The sequence below is a fragment of the Amblyomma mixtum genome, chromosome 2 (assembly GCF_055824585.1).
Source record: "Amblyomma mixtum isolate Tamu chromosome 2, ASM5582458v1, whole genome shotgun sequence".
Lineage (NCBI taxonomy): Eukaryota > Metazoa > Arthropoda > Arachnida > Ixodida > Ixodidae > Amblyomma > Amblyomma mixtum.
Window position 1 is genome coordinate 60,542,493 of NC_143013.1, and position 17,630 is coordinate 60,560,122.

The 17,630-nt window shown below is 46.8% G+C and overlaps 2 protein-coding genes across 3 annotated transcripts in view; both read left to right on the top strand.

Annotated features, from left to right (window-relative positions):
- Positions 1-17,630, top strand: part of LOC149359485 (NADH-cytochrome b5 reductase 2-like) — a 30,632-nt gene that overhangs the window by 4,529 nt on the left and 8,473 nt on the right. The window contains exons 1-2 of one of the 2 annotated variants that reach the window (XM_089571695.1): positions 9,219-9,645; positions 14,750-14,965. In XM_089571695.1, coding sequence (XP_089427821.1) covers positions 14,921-14,965 — 45 coding nt within the window. In that variant the 5' untranslated portion in view covers positions 9,219-9,645; positions 14,750-14,920. Of the gene's footprint in view, positions 1-9,218; positions 9,646-14,749; positions 14,966-17,630 lie in introns of those variants that run through there. The other variant, XM_089571694.1, reaches the window with a different exon arrangement.
- LOC149359486 (sulfotransferase 1 family member D1-like) lies at positions 2,991-6,104 on the top strand. Its single transcript, XM_089571690.1, has 2 exons — positions 2,991-3,538; positions 5,044-6,104. The coding sequence occupies exons 1-2, from the start codon at positions 3,523-3,525 to the stop codon at positions 6,036-6,038; spliced, it is 1,011 nt and encodes a 336-aa protein (XP_089427816.1). The 5' UTR covers positions 2,991-3,522; the 3' UTR covers positions 6,039-6,104.

Consider the following 17,630-nt stretch of genomic DNA (forward strand, 5'->3'; position numbering starts at 1 on the left):
CGAAGTTAGAAAGATGGAGCACTTGATTTTCGTCCTCTCTCATTTCTTTCCTGAAAAGTACAGTCTTGGTGAAAATTGACGCTTTGGTGCTGCAGTGCGGTGAGATTGACTGCGCTAGAAGACCATTTTGGCTTGTATGGTAAGCTTTTCCTTTTGCCATAAAATTACTCGCGAAAAGTATGAAGAACCGTCACAAAAGCCTCAAAGAGATTATATCTTTCGCGAGCTCGTGGAACGGATTGTGCATAAGCGGAAGGCTGCCATCAGAAGTCGTTGACTCGTGTTTATCTCCTATTCTGTTCCACCTTACCGCTTCCTTTCCCGGTGTTGTGCCATATTCGACAGAATAAAGGTCTTTCAAACTAACTTTGCGTGAAATATGCAAGGATGTTCATATATTACACACAAAGCGAGCGAATATTGTTATGAAAATGCTGTTATCGAAAATAGGCAGAGTACCACTATGAGAACCTCTCATTCTCTAGTTGTACCACGTGCAGATCTCTGAAAGGAAAAACAAATTATATTATAGGGTACCATTTAGATTGTCCAAGAAGTGAGCTTTGTAATGGGGTGTTTGAGTAATTTCAGCATGCAGTATGAAACGTTAGTAGAACCTAAACTAACTGTACGCCGAGAGGCCAGTCTTGGAACTACCAAGCTCATTTTCACAGGAGTTACACTGTTCTCTCAATGGTTGTTGGGGATCGAGAAGCAAATTGAGTTTACTTTGGAAAGTTTAAGCTAGGTAATAATGCGATAATGGTTACAATGCCATACTACTGTACAAGGACCCTGAAACTTTTTTTGAGGGGAGGGGGAGCAGGCAAAGCTTTGAAGTATTGTTATTCATCTATTTCTTTTTTATTCACCATTAAATTTTATACTTTGTTTGTATTTTTGCAATTCTGCACTGCTCAAAGTATGTCTGCTAATGTATACGATAAGAATTGAACGCGTAGCTTCATAGTTGTATACACAAGGAGTTACCGATTGCATGAAAAAGTTTGTGCACACTCTGTTTAAATATTGCTAGTCTTTCTCGTGAACAAGGGTCAGAGAGTGAACTTTTGTTAGGACATGATTGATTTAGATTGCTGTAATGAAATGCTTGCTCTTCCTGATCGACCAGTCATTAAATTAACGGCCACCCGCCATGGTGGGCAGTTTTCTCACTACCCGTTGGCCAGGTTGGGATGGCGCTGCAAGCTCACCTGAACTAGGTGGCCCACCTGCTTCCTAGGTTTCTCTCTGGGGACCACCTGCCAGAGCCATGTCCGTGATTTTTCGCTCGCAACGCTGACGCTAACAAAGTCGACACCGGATTTTCTGGCAAACGGGACCTTTATCGCTGACGAGTTAACGTAGCATCACTCCATTAAAATATAATTTGCCGACATCGGAGTTCGAACCAAGGCCCTCTGCGAAGGCGCATTGGGTCTAGGGTGTTAGAGAGGCACCTACTAAAAGCATTGTGGTGTGCACGACTTATTAACCAGTCTTTGGGATGTGTGCTGATCAAAAGTAAATGCAAATAAAACATATTATAAGTATGCTAATTGGACATAATAAATTGCGCGGAATTAAAAGGCGGTGTTCTATGTGCTTCATTGTACTGGAAAAGATGGTTTGCAAGTGTATGAGTATGCAGAGGCGTAGTATGTCGTGCAGTGTGACCTAGATAGTAATTGGTAATGATTAATTGATAATTTTGATTGGCGATTGAGAAGGCGCTATCGCAGCTACTCTTAAGGCGAAGCTTAACCGCCCTCCAAAATTTTCATTTTCGTTTTTTTTTTCTGTGCCTGCTTTAATGCCTTTGAAGTGAACAAATAAATCAGTCTCGCCGCCCAAGGTCAGTGTATTACAGGCTGTAAATGTTTGCCGGACGCCTGCTCTGGAGAAAACAAAAAACAAAACATACTCTTCCGTTCGTGATGACTGAGGCGCATGCAGTTGTTAAGGGCAGGTGGAGCACACGCATATTGTCAGTTCTCGAGGCATTTCAGGGGACTGGATCAGCCAGCAACATGAGGAAAACATGCTCATTATGCTCAGAGGCAGCATAGCGACGGGACTTGGGTGACTATATGACTATAGATACCTAAGAAAATCGGAAGCATCGTAGTGGTTGCCAGTGGTGTTGACAGCGATAGGAACTGAAGGGGCTGTTGTTGTTCCTGTTGCCTCCGAAGCGATGGCACATACCCACTATGGTGGATTGGCCGATGTTTGGTGCACAAGGGCCGTGCTGCAGTAGATTTCCTTTTCCTTTTTAACGCTACAGTGTTAAAGGCTGCGTTCACCAGAAAATCCGGTCTCTGCGTTTCCAGCGTTTACACAGTGAGCGAAAAATCACGGGCATGGCTCTCGTAGGTGGACCCCAGAGAGCAACGAAGGAGGTAGGCTGGCTGCCTATGTCACGTGACCGTGCGGCGCAATCATAGCCTGCCCTCCGAATGGTGAGCAAACTTCCCGCCTTCGCAGAAATTAATGATTGGTGGCTCGGGGAGAGCAACCTGGGTCGCACAAGGCCCACCGCTGGGAGCACCTGCCATCGCAGGGCAGTGGCGCATCGTTTCACCGCTGCACCCACTGCGCCAGTAAAGTTAAGAGGACTCCCAGGCATGTATAAACGTAAAGAGGTGAACGAACTTCTCCATGTATGGGAATTAACCCATTAGGCTAGCGTGTCATACCCTTAAGGCGGAGCCCCGCCGCGGTGGCTCAGTGGTTACGGCACTCGGCTGCTGACACGAAAGACGCGGGTTCGATCCCGGCCGCGGCGGTCGAAATTCGACCGCCGCGGCCGGGATCGAACCCGCGTTTCTTTGAAGGCGAAATTCACGAGGCCCGTGTACTGTGCGACGTCAGTGCACGTCAAAGAATCCCAGGAGGTAGAAATTTCCGGAGCCCTTCACTACGGCGTCCCTCGTAGCCTGAGTGGCTTTGGGACGTTAAACCCCAATAAACCAAACCAAACCAATTTTAAGGCGGAGCTTAAGTTTCCCCTCCAATTTTTTTTTTTGGCCCTAGGAAACGTAGTGGTGTGGCAGAGATTGCAAAAGAAAGGATAATTACAGAGGCGGGAAAGTCAACTGTGGCCTCGGAGCCAGGCGCTTCCGCCGAGATAAAAGGGGAAAGCCGAGAATCCGGTGTTGTTGCGTGCCGCGGTTGCAAGAGGTGATTACGCCCATGACCTTCCTGCCCGCCTGCCTGGAGCCGCTTCTCGCTCTGCGGCGAAAACAATGCGTCGCTGAACATCGTGAGACGCCGCATGTTTTCAAAGACCATTGACCAACAGTTTATACTATCTGATGTTTGCACCGCGTCCGGTCGATCGGTCCGACGAAGTAATCTCGCATTTCCAAAGCGGGCACAAAAGGAAAGCGATCTAATGCCAGCTGATAGAGAAGAGCAGTGATTTCGAGAAGAAAGGAGAATGGTCGACTCTTTCAGTTGTGTTCACCATCGAGAAGCGGCATCTGCGGCAGTCAGCATTCTGTCAAGCGACCTTGCGACATGGATGATAGACCAGGTGAGAACAAATTGAATTCTGTCGTTGTATCACAGGACTGCTCGTGCCAATTCGAACAAGCGATCGACAAAGATGGCCGCCGAAAGCGTAGTGCAGCTTCTAATTTTAATTAGAGTTTACCTGATATAAAGACTGAATCAGCAATGAGAATAAAAAGGTCAGATTTCATCAAGCGCATGAAGTAGCGCGGTCAGCTTTCGAAACTGCTCAAACATGCCCCGAGGCCCTCCTACGCAACTGAGGCGTGCTGGCGGATTATATGAACTGCAGGAAGCTATTCTTAGAGCCGCAGCGCTCACTCGAGAACTTATACCGAAAGCAGTTACGTGCCTGACTAGCGTTAGAGCAAAGCTTATGCTAGTTATCCAGGGTTGTCGAAGAAAAAGGAAAAAATTATCTTGTCGTTGCAGCTGTATAATTTGTGGCTGTGTAGCAAAACGTTCACTGTACCAAAAACTGTAAGCAGATAAATTGTATATCAGATGAAGTTGTAGCCAACACATGTAATGCTGCAGATAAAGAGAGGTGGTAACACAGTTTTTTTTTTTTTTTACGAAGCAAGGGCTGCGCGTAAGAACACTCTGTTGAATAGTGGAAAAGTTTGTCTTCATTTATATTCAACCCTAGCTCCCAACGAAGTTGTTACGCGCCGCCCAACGTTTTTCGATGCAGTTAGCTTCTCACTCCCTTTAGGTAATGACGCGGAAAGTAAAACCATTTTTAGTCGAGTGCTAGCCATTGTAAAGGCATAACCACAGTTTCTGTGGAAACAACGTTCTGACCGCTTTGTTCCAGAAAAGTAGTTCATCGCTACTTTTTCAAACGAGCACACAGACAGACGCGACAGGACGGGCGCTGACTGCGCAAATGTTAATTGAAGCCCACGCTAGTTAAGTTAATTTAGAACGAAGGAAGCGAGTGCATGCAAATTTATGATCCTAACCAAAAAGAACATTGTAGATTAAGGAGATCAGAAGATTCTGTCGGTTATTTTCTAGTGATCTTAATTTATTTGCTTGCAGGTGACTGAAGTAGTGGGGATGCACGTGCCACCTTTCTTATTGACAAAAAATGGCTCTGATAGTTCGAGGGCTAATATATCTTTACTTGTAATTACAATTTGATTTACTCAGGTCATGGCTGAAAGTTGCCGTTTGTACCCTTTTAGGAGCGGCGGTGAGTAAATAGAGTCTGGAACGAGTCTGATGCATTTTCGAACGATCTTTCATGTTTCCTGGCACCACGATCAGTTTTTCCGATATTTAATTTGCGGAAAAAAAATGTGTCTCGTATACCACACCCGTGCGGCACTGGACATTCGGCGTTTATTTATCTATGGTGTATTCCTCTGCCTGGTCATAGCCGCCGTCTGATACGCTGGCTATCAGCCCTACTGCCACGGCAGGGAGATGTGGAAAGGGAAGAACTAGGTACCAGGAAATCAATCAATGCTTCATTAGACTAGATGCTTAGACAGAGTACTGTTTCTTTTTCTTTTCGAACAGACGACGGCCAAGCCAAAACCAAAAGGCCAAGCCTCAAACCGGTCAAGGGCACACTGTTCACGTCGTGCTTCCTTCGCGAGTGCATCGGATCGGCCATCGACTACGCTCACAAAGAGGACGATTTGTTCATCGCAACGTACATAAAGTGCGGCACCACCTGGATGCAACATATCGTCTACCTAATCCTAAACAATGGTGCTCCACCAGCGAGCGCGGCTGACCTCTACAAGACGTCACCTTACTTTGAGGTCTGTGGCTCCGAGTGTCTCCAGTGGATGAGGAGACCCGGCGCCATAAAAAGTCACCTGCCACTGCGCCTAATCCGGTACTCGCCCAAGGCGCGGTACATTGTTGTGATTAGGAACCCGTTCGACGTTGTAGTGTCCATACATTACTTCTGGCACATGGTGTCCGTCTACAATTACGACGGCAGCTTCGTCGACACCTTCGAGAACTTCATGGCAGGGTACGTCGACAGTGGAGACTACTTCGCTTTCTACAGGGAATGGTTCGAACGCAGGAAGGACCCGAACGTGCTCTTTCTCGTATACGAGGAAATGAGGAAAGATCCAGAGGCGGCCATCTTGAAGATCGCTAGGTTCCTGGGAGCCGAGTACGAAGAACGCCTGATGGTTGATGACGGTAAAGTTCTGAGGGACGTCCTTAAGTACAGCAGTTTCGAGGAGATGAAAAAGTACACAAACAAAATGACCTACGACTTCTACGGAGAGGAATTCCCATTTGACGGGGAAGAATACAAAGGCCTACGCCATTTGCACGGAGCTGTACGCAGTGGTAGCGCCCCTGACGGTGGCAATGGGTCCGGTGGAAGGGGAACGGCAGGCAAGATAGACTTCGTTCGCAAGGGAGCCGTGGGGGACTGGAGGAACTACTTCTCTCTCGAGCAGGCCAGGAGGCTGAAAGAAAGGTTTCTGCTGGAAACGCGTGACAGCGGAATTGCTAATTTGTGGACGGACTTAGACTTGCACGACTAAGATGAAGAGCCTACTGTCCTGAGATTTGCATTCGGACTTTTTATTAAAGATGCCATTTTTCAGTTGTCTTGGTCTCAGGCTTTTTGTACCTATCAAGTGAGCTTTGAACTTTTTGTGAATATACCTTATCGATATACTACCGGGGAAAAAAGTCTTTAGGACGCGCACCTAGTGATTTTTTTGCCTATTTTTATGATGTGGGTCAACGACTGCCTGATATCACTACCACACATTACAGAACCCAGTTCAGACTTTGGGCTCATGCCCAGAAGTTCGGTCTGGAACTACGGTTCGGTACCAAAGCTGTGCGCTTTGATTGTCATTCACGTGATCTAAAGACTCTTGTCCCCTATGGTACATCTGGTCTGATCACAGATTCGACGGCATGTATACCTGTGAAACAGGGTTTGTTGCTTGTTCAAAACATTGCGCAAAAAGTTACTTCGCTTTGCTTTGGAAAAAGTAACATGACAATATTATTTTTCCTACTAGCGACTGCTTTGCGAGTTACAACTGAATTAAATCGCAATTTCTAGTAGGAAAGACTAACTTCCTGAGGCAAAATACACATTTAGCAATTTGAGCAGCAGGAAAAGAAAACCTTACACACGTGGTTGAGACAGCAGCGTTTGAAATTACCGAGCAGTAAAAGAATTGAACTTGTGAGAAACCATCCTGATATGCCTATAATGGGGAATAAAAGCGCCACAAATCGAAGGTTGCCTTTTTACCCTAAGAAAAAAAAAGTGTTTGTGATTCACAAGCGAACTCGCCCCTCTTGGCGCAGCAATTCTGGCTACATAGCATCTTACACCATGTTTATTAAAGCAACCCACACTGCATTTTGTGTTTCGTCAGTTTAGAAATCCTGTTGAGCTGAATATCTGATCATGCAGAGATCGAAAATGAGTGGTTAATAATTGTCCTTTGAAAAACGTTTAGGTCAGTGTTTTGTAGAGACTAGATGTATCACATGGTAGGTTTGTAATATAAGATATTTATCGCCGCTTAATTTCCACGTGCTGGCAAAAGAGCTCCAGGTGGTTTTTTTATGGAGACATACCATTATTCAAGTCTACCGCTATTTTTAGCGTCTGTAAATTTTATACAAACCAAACAATATCATAGAAGATCTCTTCATTAGGAGACTGTGGGGAACCGCCTAGTGGAAAGTGGGACATTTTCATACAATACAGGCAGCTATCAGGTCCGCAATTAGCGAAAGATTGCTACAAACAAAACGAATAAACAAACAAGATGAGACATTGCAAATAAAAAGAGGTAGGTGCCCAGGTTTTAAAATTTTTTGTGTGTGATTTGGAAACTGATTGTTTGAGAGCGTACAGGTGCGGACTAGAGTAAACGAAGAAGGTGGTTGCGCTTTAACTTATGTACGCCTTGTGTAATTGAAAATTGTAAGCATGGTATATGCATACTGGTGGTGGTCACTAGCGCTGTTGTCGCAGTAGTGCCCTTGTGGTTTGAGCATCAGCCTCCCATGCGGGAGGGGCGGGGTTCGATTCCCAGTGCCGTCGGGTACCCCCTAGTGACAAAATGGGCACATGCTTTGCCCTGCCTGATGCTCGGCTTAATCAGGGTGAAATGCTTGGGAAATGGGTCTTTGACTCCACCTTGAGAAGTGGAAAAACATGTTGTGCCTTGGCGCTCTCTGGCCCCAGATGCCTTTGCGCCATAAAAATTCCCAATCATCATCATCATTATTAGCGCTGGTTTTTTTAGAAACCAACATTGCTGTTTTATTTCTGCTAGGGAAGTCGTCGTTGCACTTAAAAACGATTAGCTTGCTTCCTTTAGTTACGTCCGCAACTATATATACGTTTGAATTCCTGAATATTCTATGGAATATAAAAAATGTTGCCAGGCATAGGTAACCTTATATGTGTTTCCGCGCATGAATCTCAGAGCGGTACTTTTATCATGCAAATCATTTTTATTTCCCTCAACAAAGTTGGCAAAGGTGGATGAATACAAGCTGCAGTACATCTGAACCAAAAGGAGACAAGACGGAGACCTTTGCCAGGAATTAGTAAATGAAAAAGGCGCTAATGTCATTTGCAATTTGCCAAAAATAATTAAAGTAAGGCGAGACTACGAATAGAATTGTACAAGGATACACGCACAAAAATAATTGAGAAACCGCCGTCACACTTACTGACGTGAAAAAATTATCACTTTGTTTATAACAAAGGAAGAAATACAAGCTCTTACATTCAATTACAGGACCTATAAGAGGGCAGGTGAACATGAAGTGAGCATGAATATGCTCAAATACATGAAGCTATTGTGCTCGGAAGGGTCACAACTCTGTACGGCGTATTCTTTGTTGGCTCGAGTGTACTAGAGATATGAAAATCGCCACCATAACGCGAACTAGCAAGAACGGTGTTGCTATGGACTTAGGATTGCATGGGTCCTTGAGCTTACGAACTGTTTTACATGTGACATTTACTAAGATAGTGGCTATTATAGTTTCAGTAATGCAAGATATCCGTCCACACCAGGAGGAAGTGGCTCGTTACAGGAAGCGTAATTCGAGAATAGATTACATTTACGTTGTCGTACCGTTTAGCGAGAAACCTGCTGAATGGGACTAGACTTTTTAAATGACACTCAGAGGTTATGTAAATAACTTTAAATAAGTGGCCACGTTCGCAAGTATGCGGCGAATACATCACTAAGGCGTCAGGAAACACGTAAGTGTACAAGTTGTGCTCAAAGTCTTAAAAGCGGTCTCGGTGTCCCGCAAGAATAAAAAAAAATGATTTCAGGTAGGTAATGACAACTCTGGCGCTCCTATTCACTGTGTGCCTACAAGAAGCGTTCGACGCTTGAGACTGGAAGAAATAAGTAACAAGAGCAAAGATTCCTCCTGAAGCGAACACTAACTCTCTAATTGTGCAAGTCCCAGTTCAATCCCCTTTAAGCGATAATGTTAAGGCCACTGATCGGCTCCATTTTCAAAATAGCATTTGATGTGCAGCCAGTAATTTTATGGTTCATGCAGCACGTGATTACTGACGTAAGTATCTTTTTTTCTAAAGAGGCGCCAGATTGCGTTGCTTGAAAAGAGTAATCCGTAGCGTGCGGCGTATTCCATTTTATCTTTCACTATTATTTTTTTTTGTTTCCAGTTTTGTGCTGTTGCGGCGGAGCATGCCAATTGTTATTAATGCCGATTGATGATGTGAACAGTGGATTTATTAGCGGGTCACGGCTACCAACGCACGCAGCGGTCAGGTCGTAGCAGGACGGCAGAACCAGCCAAAGGAAGCAGCTCCAGCACGAGACTCGCGCCCGAATCACCAGCGATGAAGACGAAGTGCGCCACTGCGGAGTCGTCCTCTTCTTCTTACAGACGATGATTATGAAATGAAGCATTTATTTAGATCAATAAAAAGTTTGCCCGTCCGAGAGGTGAACTAAGTTCAAGGTCTCTGCAGCGGCTGCCGCCAGCCTGGCCTGATCTACCAGCTTGCGTTGGACATCGAGGTCCCATGGACAGGATAGTTTTCCATTGGACTGGAGTGATGGTGGGAATTTGGGGGACTGCTGGATTGATTAGGCACGCCCAAGTGTCGTGATAAAGGTAAGGGTATTCGTTACAATGTATATTAGGGTACAGGGTGAGGTGTAGTTTCTGTAGGAATCTCAATTGAGTATATGTCTGTTTGTAGATGTTGCAGATGACGCTATTGTCTCGCGTGAGTCATGTGAACGGTGGTGGATATGTGCACCTGTACAGGCGTTGATGATTGAGCACACTTGCGTGCTGGTTCGGTACGGACTTCGGTAAGGAACTGCGATAGATGACGTTGTCTGGTACCAGTGGTGTTTACACGGGCGACAGTGTGTGCCCGCTGGTTCTCCTTGAAGTGACTCATGGCCAAAGGTCCATAATTGCACGACATGGGGAAAGGTGGTGGCATATAATATGAGAAATCTGGCCGCGGACGGGAATACAGGGCTTTTGGGGTAGCTTCAACATGCAGCTTGCGAGTCTGTGATGACGTATGAGGTTTTGGCTGGGGGGGCTAGAGATATTGGCTCGTGCTACTAGGCCTGCTTCCTTCGCTTCTTCCCCTTCCAAGGTGATAATGGTTGGGATGTATGCTGTGGAGACCGTATCTAGCGCTTAGTCGGTTGTGCTGACGGGGCTGGCTTTGAGGTCGGCTTGGTGATGTGCGTTCGTGTAGCGAATTTGCAACCTTTTGCTGTACAGGCGATCCAATGCCTTGGCTCACCCTTTCCTTCGTGCAGTGTGGTAGACGGGGTCCATATTTCTTGGATTAGGTGAGATTTGTAGGTTGTCATTGATGACTGGTAAGAGTCCTTTCGAGGGGTAATGACCAGTGGATAAGGAATAGCCGAGATTTTGGAGAAGGCTACGTCGAGCGGTGCTGAGGGTCAGGGTTGAATTTGGCTTGCAAATTGGCTTTCTATTACAAGTAATTCACTAGCCCTGTTATGGAGTTCTAGGGCGAGGAGCTTCTCTGTAGGTTTGGGTGACATTAACGCGACTGAGTGCTTGCGAATATTTCAAGTGTTCTTTCTATCTCGTACAAAGCTTCCCCTGGTCTGGTGCTTGGAGTCTGTGGGGTCGAGTGCTTTCGGAAATGTGCTCCTCACCTCATATCGTGTATTACAAACACGTTACGCATAAAACCGTATCACCAAGTATCCATTGCGCCATTTAAACCAAAGCGTTTTCATCGCCGGTTATTTAGCGGCAGTCAGCATCATCGCTATTGACTGGGTACACAGTCGTGAGCGTAAATGAGCTCTCGTGGACTGAAGAGGAGGAAGAAGTGCAACAGCTGCAGCCGCTCTGCCCCTCGGCTTGTCGATACCGCGGTCTGAAGACAGACTAAGACCTTTTTGAAGAAGTACGGACGACGCGGCCCATTCGGCATGTTCCTATTGGCGGCGCATCTGGTACGCTTCCCGCGTCATGCACTCCTGTTGTTGGTGACGGCCAGCGCGGGTCTGCTTTGGATGCTGGCTCGGCGCCTGTGCTCGTCCAAGGCGGCCCCCGAGCCGCTGCTTGAGGAGCCGAACCATGAATACGACGTGCGCCTGCTGCACCGAACGGCCGTCACGCGCCACACCTTGCTGCTGCGCTTCGCCCTGCCCAGCAAAAAACAGGCAAGTGCAGTGGAGCAAAAGCCTTATGTGCACGTCTTCCACCTCTGCTGAGTTTCGCACTTGATGAAACACCTTCTCTTCCACGGTGCTCCCTTATGGGGCAAGTAAGTTAAGTCTGCGGCGGTGATGGTGAAAAACGTTTATTTGCTCTATTTTACAGTGGTTTTTGCGGCTTCAGATGGAGTCTTCCATCTTATCATCAGGATCGGTTCCCCTAGTCCAGGGCTCCGCTGAGGGTAGCTTCCATGCGTGCACGCCTTGCTAGTCCTTGTTGGACCTTCAGGATATCGCTGGATAGCATCCTCTCCCACTGTTCCGCACTCGGGTTTTGTATTATGGCTAGCTCTTCTATTTTCTGGCAAGCCTATGTGGTATGGTATAGGGTTAGTTTGTCTCCACACCACGGGCACTCTGTCTCGTACTGCATGGGGTAGGTGGACTGACAATCGAGAGGGCGCTGTCAGAATTGAGCAGCAGTGTACACTCTGGGATAAGTTCAGCTTTTCATAGAGCATGAGGCATGCATATGCGATGCCACTTGTACCCCAGCTGCCTTTTTTGCGACGCCAAAATAAAAAAAAACTGGGAGGGTTGAACGTCGCTCTAGTTCTTCATGGGACTTGAGGGTAGGCTGCGCCGTCTAGTAAGCTAGAGAGTCAGCCAATATTTTCTCTCGCAGTTCAGTTCTATCTGTAATACTGTGTGTATACTCGTAAATATTGCTTAGTTACTTTTCGGAGCTAACCACCACTGTTTGTCGTAAGTCTGATTTGGTTTGGTTTGTGAGGTTTACTGTCAGGAAGCTAGATATGAGCCATAGAGGGCGCCGTAATGGATGGCTTGACATTGACTTCGACCGCCTGGGTTTCCTAGCCGTGCACTGACATCGCACTAAACATGGGTGCACAGCTGTTTTTACGTTCTTTCTCGATCTAAAAATAAAAAGTGGCCTTCGCGGCTGGCATTCCATGCCGCGAACATGGGCACAGCAGCCGAGCGCCTGTTCCACTAAGCCGATGCACCCCGACGAGTATATTGCAAGAATCGTTTTTCTTGAGATAGCGAGGAATTATTTCAATACATTTAAGGTCTAAACGAAACCATGGTGCATGGGCATTAGCAAATGGTTTTTGCGTGACGTATTGGTGATGTCGCTATCATTATCAGCAAAACTCTCAGGCGAACGAAGAGAATATAATTAGCAAACTGAGAGCAGGGAATCTATGAAATTCACGCAATTACTTAAAACAAAGCTTGGAGGTTTCCTTTGACTTGGTAAGACAAAGGTAAACGAAAGAGGAGCTCGGTATGACATACATATATTGAGGAAGACAACAGTCATTGCAACCAAGGAAAGCATGAGGATCTGCTTTTTTTAATTGTGGATTGTTTATTGGGAAATTAGTGGTATAATCACCTTATGACTAGAAATTAATTCATATGAAATCAAAGAAAAAAACAACCAGATGTAGCCGTTGGGAACCGAATCCACTACTTTTTTATGCCGCATGCAGTACTCTAGCAGCCACAGTATGGCAGCGGGTGTCCATCTTCAACTTTCGATGGCATTTGTGTAGCGTGTAACCTAACCTTCAGAGTGCTTATCAGCGCCACCGTCGTCAATAGCGGCGGCCATAGAATGTCATGCATTACCGCGACTGTCATGCGGACCATAATTGAAGAGCTGAGCGAGAACCCTCATGTGATACCCATGGCCTCAAGACTAACAGGATCCTTGTAAGGGTTTTGATCAGACCAAGGTTGAGAAAGGGGTGCCTGTTACGGTACGCATATTAACATGGTCCATGAGAAACACGGCTTAAACTTTATTGGCTCCAATCTAGTTCTGTTTTTTTTTTTTCTGCTTTCATTACAGCACTGCCTCTACTCCGTCAAAAGAATGTCGTTTTAGTGCGTCCAGCCGGTGGCATTCTTTATTTTCTGAAGGCGACGCGCAACACTTCTTCGAAGGCTTGTGTGATCGGTAAAGTGTGGTAGGCGATTTGGTGCGACTTTCATCCTTAGTCCTTCATCTCGTACGCTTTGACAACGGTCCTGGCCCGATTTACCAAGTAAAACCGGTTCTCTGCTCTATGTGAAAACAACATGGCTGATCCAAGGCCTACAGGGAGATCAAGTCCACAGCGCGACTGCTCCCTGTGATTGAAGTTTGTATAACATAGCAAAGCTTCCTTTATACCACATTTGACGATGCGGTCATTAACACGATCTGCCTCATCTTGTTGGGGAAACCGAACAATGGGGGGAACTTCGACTGATAAAACGAAGGCCATTCAGTTGCATTGATCGCTACCAACGAACTGCATGGATTAAAACAAAAAGGTAGTATGCCAATATGAGCCTTCTAGGGTACCCTTTTTTTAGATTTTCAAATTTGAGACCAGCAAATGAGGTATTAGCGCTGTGGTCGTCACGGAGATATTTTATTGCGAAAGCAATACTAGTTGCACTTTCAGCCCGTCGCGTAGCGAGGCCGGTAGCTACCAAATTAGCATATTGGATTGGATTGGATTGTATAACCGATGCATCACCACAAGTCTAACCACAAGCACCACCACCAGCTACATAACCAGCTGAACCATGGCGTAACTACGGATATTGCTTTCGCAATTACCGGGCTTAACGAAGCTAAGCCACAGCCATTTTTTGCCAACAGACTACAGCACCGGACGAATATCCGGAGAATAGTCCTCCGTGTCACAGTATGCAAAAGAGTTCAGGGCATCAGCCGACTTTTGGTTCCATTTCCGCTTCGCGGTGATCTTTGCGTGACTTTCTGCCTTGCTGAAAGTGATGATAAATAAGAAAATATTTTCTAGACTTGACAGCGCTTCAAACCTCATTGTTAATATCAGTGACCGCAACTTACAAGGCAAAATATAATGGAAAAATGTAATGTTTTGCCAAGGTTGAGGAGGCTCTTTCGAGTGGATGATAGGAAGTAAAATAAGTGACTAACTGCACTGTAAATGAAATGTACAGTCTTTGTGAAAAGTAACCAGGCTGGACGTTTTTCTTCTCAGTCGTATATTAAAGCTATTATGCCAGCCCTCAACCTCTAAATCTCTGTATGGTAAGAAGAACCCCTGTTCTCACCTTCAAAGAACTTTTTGATCTTTAGGCAAGCCGTGCCGGCTCTTTTATACGAATGAGAAGCAAATCATGGAGCCTGGTTACTTCTGACAAACTCTGTGCATTAGCCTACGGCATTTCACCCAAACGCACTGTACTAACATGTATCGGTGCAATGCAGATTGCATTTTCCATTAAGTTTGATCTCATTCTACAGCCGTATAGCAGCCTTGTGTGAATGAAACCGGCTGTCTTTGCAGATGAATTATAGTGAAAAATTTAAATTCCGGACTTCGTTTCTAGCACTTGACGTGAGAAATCATTAAGTTTGCCACGATGCTACATACACCTTTGCCCCCAATGGCTAAATGCTGCACGCTCTGGTTGTGCTTAGCGTTAGTAATTTATGAAGGAACTGCAGTTCATGTGGCTCTTCCCCCTGTGCCAACGGGCAGGTGCTCGGGTGCGGTATCGGCCAACACGTGTACCTGAGCATTCGTCGACCAGGCCGACTGGTGATTCGCCCATACACGCCGGTCAGCCTGCGCCACCAGCGAGGAACATTTGACGTCATCGTCAAAGTGTACCGTCGGGGCTCCTCCTTCTCCTTCCCGGCTGGCGGCACCATGTCGCAGATGTTGGAGCACATGCGGCTCGGCAGCACCGTCCAGGTACGTTCTTCGGCGCCTTCGTTCGTGTCATTCCCGTCACACTGGACAAAGACGGGTGAAGCCACCTTGTCGGGCTGAAATTCGCCTGTCGGACTCGCTTGAACTCTATAGTGATTGATATGTTTGGAAATCGTCATATGAAGTTGACTCGAACCGCCTCAACCGGTCGAGTAATTTGTTGGGCCCGCTGGGAAGAAGAGAAAGGATGGTAAGTTTATTTACAAGGAATGGCATAGGCGTTGGCCCGAGGAGCGCTTCTGTTACTTGCTACTTAGTGTTCTCATATATCGTACAGCAGGGAGCAGAGATGTGCGATTGTTTTCCCCGCGCCGCTCGAAACCATAATCGCGGAGCGGCGTTCACGTGATCCGGGTGACGTCAAATGTTCAAATTCGTGTCGGCTCATACCCAGCGTATGAGCCGGAGGGGGCCAGGAGCACCCTTCTAGAGCGCAGTCTGCTTTGTTCGCTGAATGAGGGGATATTGTATAGCCACCAACCTGGAGGAACAGGGTCATAGCCGCTCGCATCTTGAGTGCAGTCTGCTTTGATACCCCACTGACGGGGTATTGTATAGCTTCCACCAGGAGGAGGAAGGGGCCAGCCGCTTCTATCTTGAGCGCAGTCAGCTTGCGCTGTTTTACGACTGAGGGGGTATATTACAGACCGTTTACAGCACAGAGCTTTTCTGTTTGCGACCAGATGGCGTCACAGGCGCGCTCGGAACTAGGCGCTAATACGGGCTTCGTAAGTCGCCGGCGTGAACGCAGCGACGCGGCAATAGAAATATCACGGGTGAGAAGGAAATACGTGCTATGTTGTGGACTGCAAGAATTGCAAAATAATTGCAGGTTCGCTTAGTTTGCGAGTTTCACGGCCCCGAACTGGACTAGGACGTACTGCCCCTGTTCGCACTTGTCCGCCATTCACCCTTTCCGAACGAGCGAACGCAACAAACACGTCCGCCAGCGCTCAGTAGCTAATCTACAATGAAAAGTTTCGATCTTCGAAAGTCTGCGATGGTAAGTGCATAACGCAGCCGCACGAACAAGCCGTTGCGTCGCCGAAACCGTGATGACGTGTTGTCAGTTGCTGGCGGTTAAGTTTGCGTGTGTAGCGAGGCAGCATTGGTCATCAGTTAAGATTTGTGGCGATCAGTAACAGATGCGGCCGAGGCCCAATCAGGAAAGAAAAGAAGCACGACTTCCGCTCCTGCATACCGTTACTGTAGATTATGCAGTGCACAGCCGTACGAGCGGACAACGCTTACCGTCAGTCCATGTGTTACATGTCGGCTTCGTGCTGCTGTTAAACTTATATCCGGGAAGTACGGTTTTCCTGGGCCATATTCAGATTAACGCGTTTGCATTACAGTTGCTGTATTGGCTGGTTGTTCCTTCCTCGCGGTCCATGCGAGACAGTCACTGATCTGGCCTCGCAGGCCAGCGCTCACAGTGAAGTTCAGTACTTACCACCAACGAGACCTTCAGCAATTTCATGTTCGGATATCGAGCGAGATAACACCACAATTTTGCTTGAAGCTGATGTAATTGCGAACTTAGCGTTGCATGAACTCTCTGCCATGCTCGCGTTACATTTATATTAGAGAATCCTTCGAAACAATTGCATATCAGCTATAGTGAAGGTCGCTTCATGCATGAAATATTTTTGTACATATTTATTTTTCTCCCTTTTGTGAGTTTAATAGAATTAGTAAAAAATATTTTACGTTGCCGAAGCACCGTTTGCAGGTTTTAAACAAATTCATGTGATATGCATGCGACCGTTTTAGGGCGATGTCTGCATGCATGTACCCCATACGACAATGACCTGCCATGCCGCAGGAGCATTAAACCTTGCTGTTTCAGATAAAACAATAAAGAAACGTTCAGCAAAGCTTTCAGCGGAAGCAAAGACGAGCATTTAGGCGATCCTTTCGTTGGTTCGACTAGGCGGAGAGCTGAACGGCTCTCCGCGGCATGAAGCCTGATTACGTTTTCACGCCCCAAGTGATCAAATTAGGGTTCTCACATGTCCTTCGAAGCTTTGGCCAAATCTAGTCGCCTTCCCACTCCTTTACAAGCGTATCGGCCGAAACACTGGCTGTTGAACCGAACCATCGGGCGCAGCAGCCGTCGCGACGAGGCAGGAGCCGAGCCGGCAGGAGGCGTGTGATGACGGCGTGATCACGTGATCAAAGACAAAAGCCCCTATGATACCGCGCTTTAAGTCGTCTATAGCCACCAAAGAGAGCAGGAGGGGTGCCTCCCAAGTGCCTTCTCGTGTGGCTCTTGCCACAAAAAAAGCGGCTTCCCGCAGCGCTTGGAACAAAATTGTGGACCTTCGTGCAGCTCTCTTCCCTGCGGGAGCAAATACAGGAACACTACTGCTACTTTGCACGGGGGAAGAAAGAAGGCCATGATAGGCGACGATGTTGGCAGAAGATAAGTGCGAATGTATGCGAGCCCTTCCCCAGGTAATCGTTTCAAAGCCGCGGTCAAGGTGCACATAAACGCGATTGTGTCGTGTCGACGGCACTCCCGAGCTCTTACCCCGACTGTGAGAATCACAGGCTTCGATCATGTGGCGCTTTGTTTCCCAGAGATACTAGAGACTGTTGTAATCTTTCTATGAGTGCTTGCACACGCGATCGCGCCAGGATGTCT